Consider the following 1,861-nt stretch of genomic DNA (forward strand, 5'->3'; position numbering starts at 1 on the left):
CTAATCAGTAGCATCATCATCTTGACTGGCAGGATGAGCGACTGCAGTAGTAACATCAGCAACAGTTGTAGTAACCTATAACTGGAGTAGTAACATTAACAACTGCACTATAAAAACCTATTCAACTTGACAAGCAACTGTAGTAAAAACTCCTGAAACTGTAGTAGTTGCATCATCAAATGTTATAGTGACATCATCAGCTGTACCAGCGGCATCGTCAGCTGTAGTAATGATATCATCAGCTGTAATAGTGATATCATCAGCTGTACCAGTGACATCGTCAGCTGTAGTAGTGACATCATCAGCTGTACCAGTGGCATCATCAGCTGTAGTAACGATATCATCAGATGTAGTAGTAACATCGTCAGCTGTAGTAGTGATATCATCAGCTGTAATAGTGACATCATCAGCTGTACCAGTGGCATCGTCAGCTGTAGTAGTGATATCATCAGCTGTAATAGTGACATCATCAGCTGTACCAGTGGCATCGTCAGCTGTAGTAGTGATATCATCAGCTGTAATAGTGACATCATCAGCTGTACCAGTGGCATCGTCAGCTGTAGTAACGATAGCATCAGCTGTAATAGTGATATCATCAGCTGAAGCAGTGACATCGTCAGCTGTAGTAGTGACATTATCGCCTGAAGCAGTGACATCGTCAGCTGTAGTAGTGACATCATCAGCTGTAGCAGTGACATCGTCAGCTGAAGCAGTGACATCGTCAGCTGTAGTAGTGACATCGTCAGCTGTATCAGTGGCATCGTCAGCTGTAGTAATGATATCATCAGCTGTACCAGTGGCATCGTCAGCTGTAGTAGTGATATTATCATCTGTAGTAGTGATATCATCAGCTGTAGCAGTGACATCGTCAGCTGAAGCAGTGACATCGTCAGCTGTAGTAGTGACATCGTCAGCTGTATCAGTGGCATTGTCAGCTGTAGTAATGATATCATCAGCTGTACCAGTGGCATCGTCAGCTGTAGTAGTGATATTATCATCTGTAGTAGTAACATCGTCAGCTGTAGTAGTGATATCGTCAGCTTTACCAGTGGTATCGTCAGCTGTAGTAGTGACATCATCACCTGTAGCAGTGACATCGTCAGCTGTAGTAGTGACATCATCACCTGAAGCAGTGACATCGTCAGCTGTAGTAATGACATCATCAGCTGTACCAGTGGCATCGTCAGCTGTAGTAATGACATCATCAGCTGTACCAGTGGCATCGTCAGCTGTAGTAATGATATCATCAGCTGTACCAGAAACATCGTCAGCTGTAGTAGTGGCATCATCAGCTGTCCGAGTAAGATGATCAGCTGCACCAGCAACAAAGGTACAAGAGCTGGCAACATTGACCTGGTCTGTTGAACACACAGACGCATCTATCAACACAATCACAGGCATCATGCACACTTTGGGAGGGGCCTTTTCGTGATTCCATCTGCAGATGGTTTTACTTTATTAAACACAGATCTAGCACTGCACTCATCTGTTAAGTTGATGTGTATGATTACTCTGCCCGGTCACACCCCTCTCTCAACATGCACACACTCTGATCTCGATCAAAGGGCTTTGAATAGTTCCTTCATTTGTGCTCAATAAGATGAAATGCACCTTTTGCAATCATTGCGATATGTTCAAGGTTACTGAGTTCAAATCACATTGAATGTCACTCGATCTGTCGAGGAAAGGCCAGCGTCACACCCAGAAGCATGCTATTGCGTGCATTTAATTCAGTATGTTAAAAATCATGAAAGGATATTAGAAATGCATGCCTACAAAAATATTCAGTTATATGTCAATAGTTCGCGTCGGGCTAGCTCATCAAGATAATGTTTTTGTGCGAAATATGTGATGTTTCGAG

The 1,861-nt window shown here is 43.3% G+C and overlaps 1 protein-coding gene across 1 annotated transcript; it reads left to right on the forward strand.

The window, feature by feature from the left end:
- Positions 1 to 229: 229 nt before the first annotated feature.
- LOC124258117 (chitinase-like protein PB1E7.04c) lies at positions 230 to 1,309 on the forward strand. Its single transcript, XM_046692187.1, has one exon. The coding sequence runs from the start codon at positions 230 to 232 to the stop codon at positions 1,307 to 1,309; it is 1,080 nt and encodes a 359-aa protein (XP_046548143.1).
- The last annotated feature ends 552 nt before the right edge of the window (positions 1,310 to 1,861 follow it).

Source organism: Haliotis rubra, unplaced genomic scaffold (assembly GCF_003918875.1).
Source record: "Haliotis rubra isolate DU_JTF1 unplaced genomic scaffold, ASM391887v1 Scf683, whole genome shotgun sequence".
Lineage (NCBI taxonomy): Eukaryota > Metazoa > Mollusca > Gastropoda > Lepetellida > Haliotidae > Haliotis > Haliotis rubra.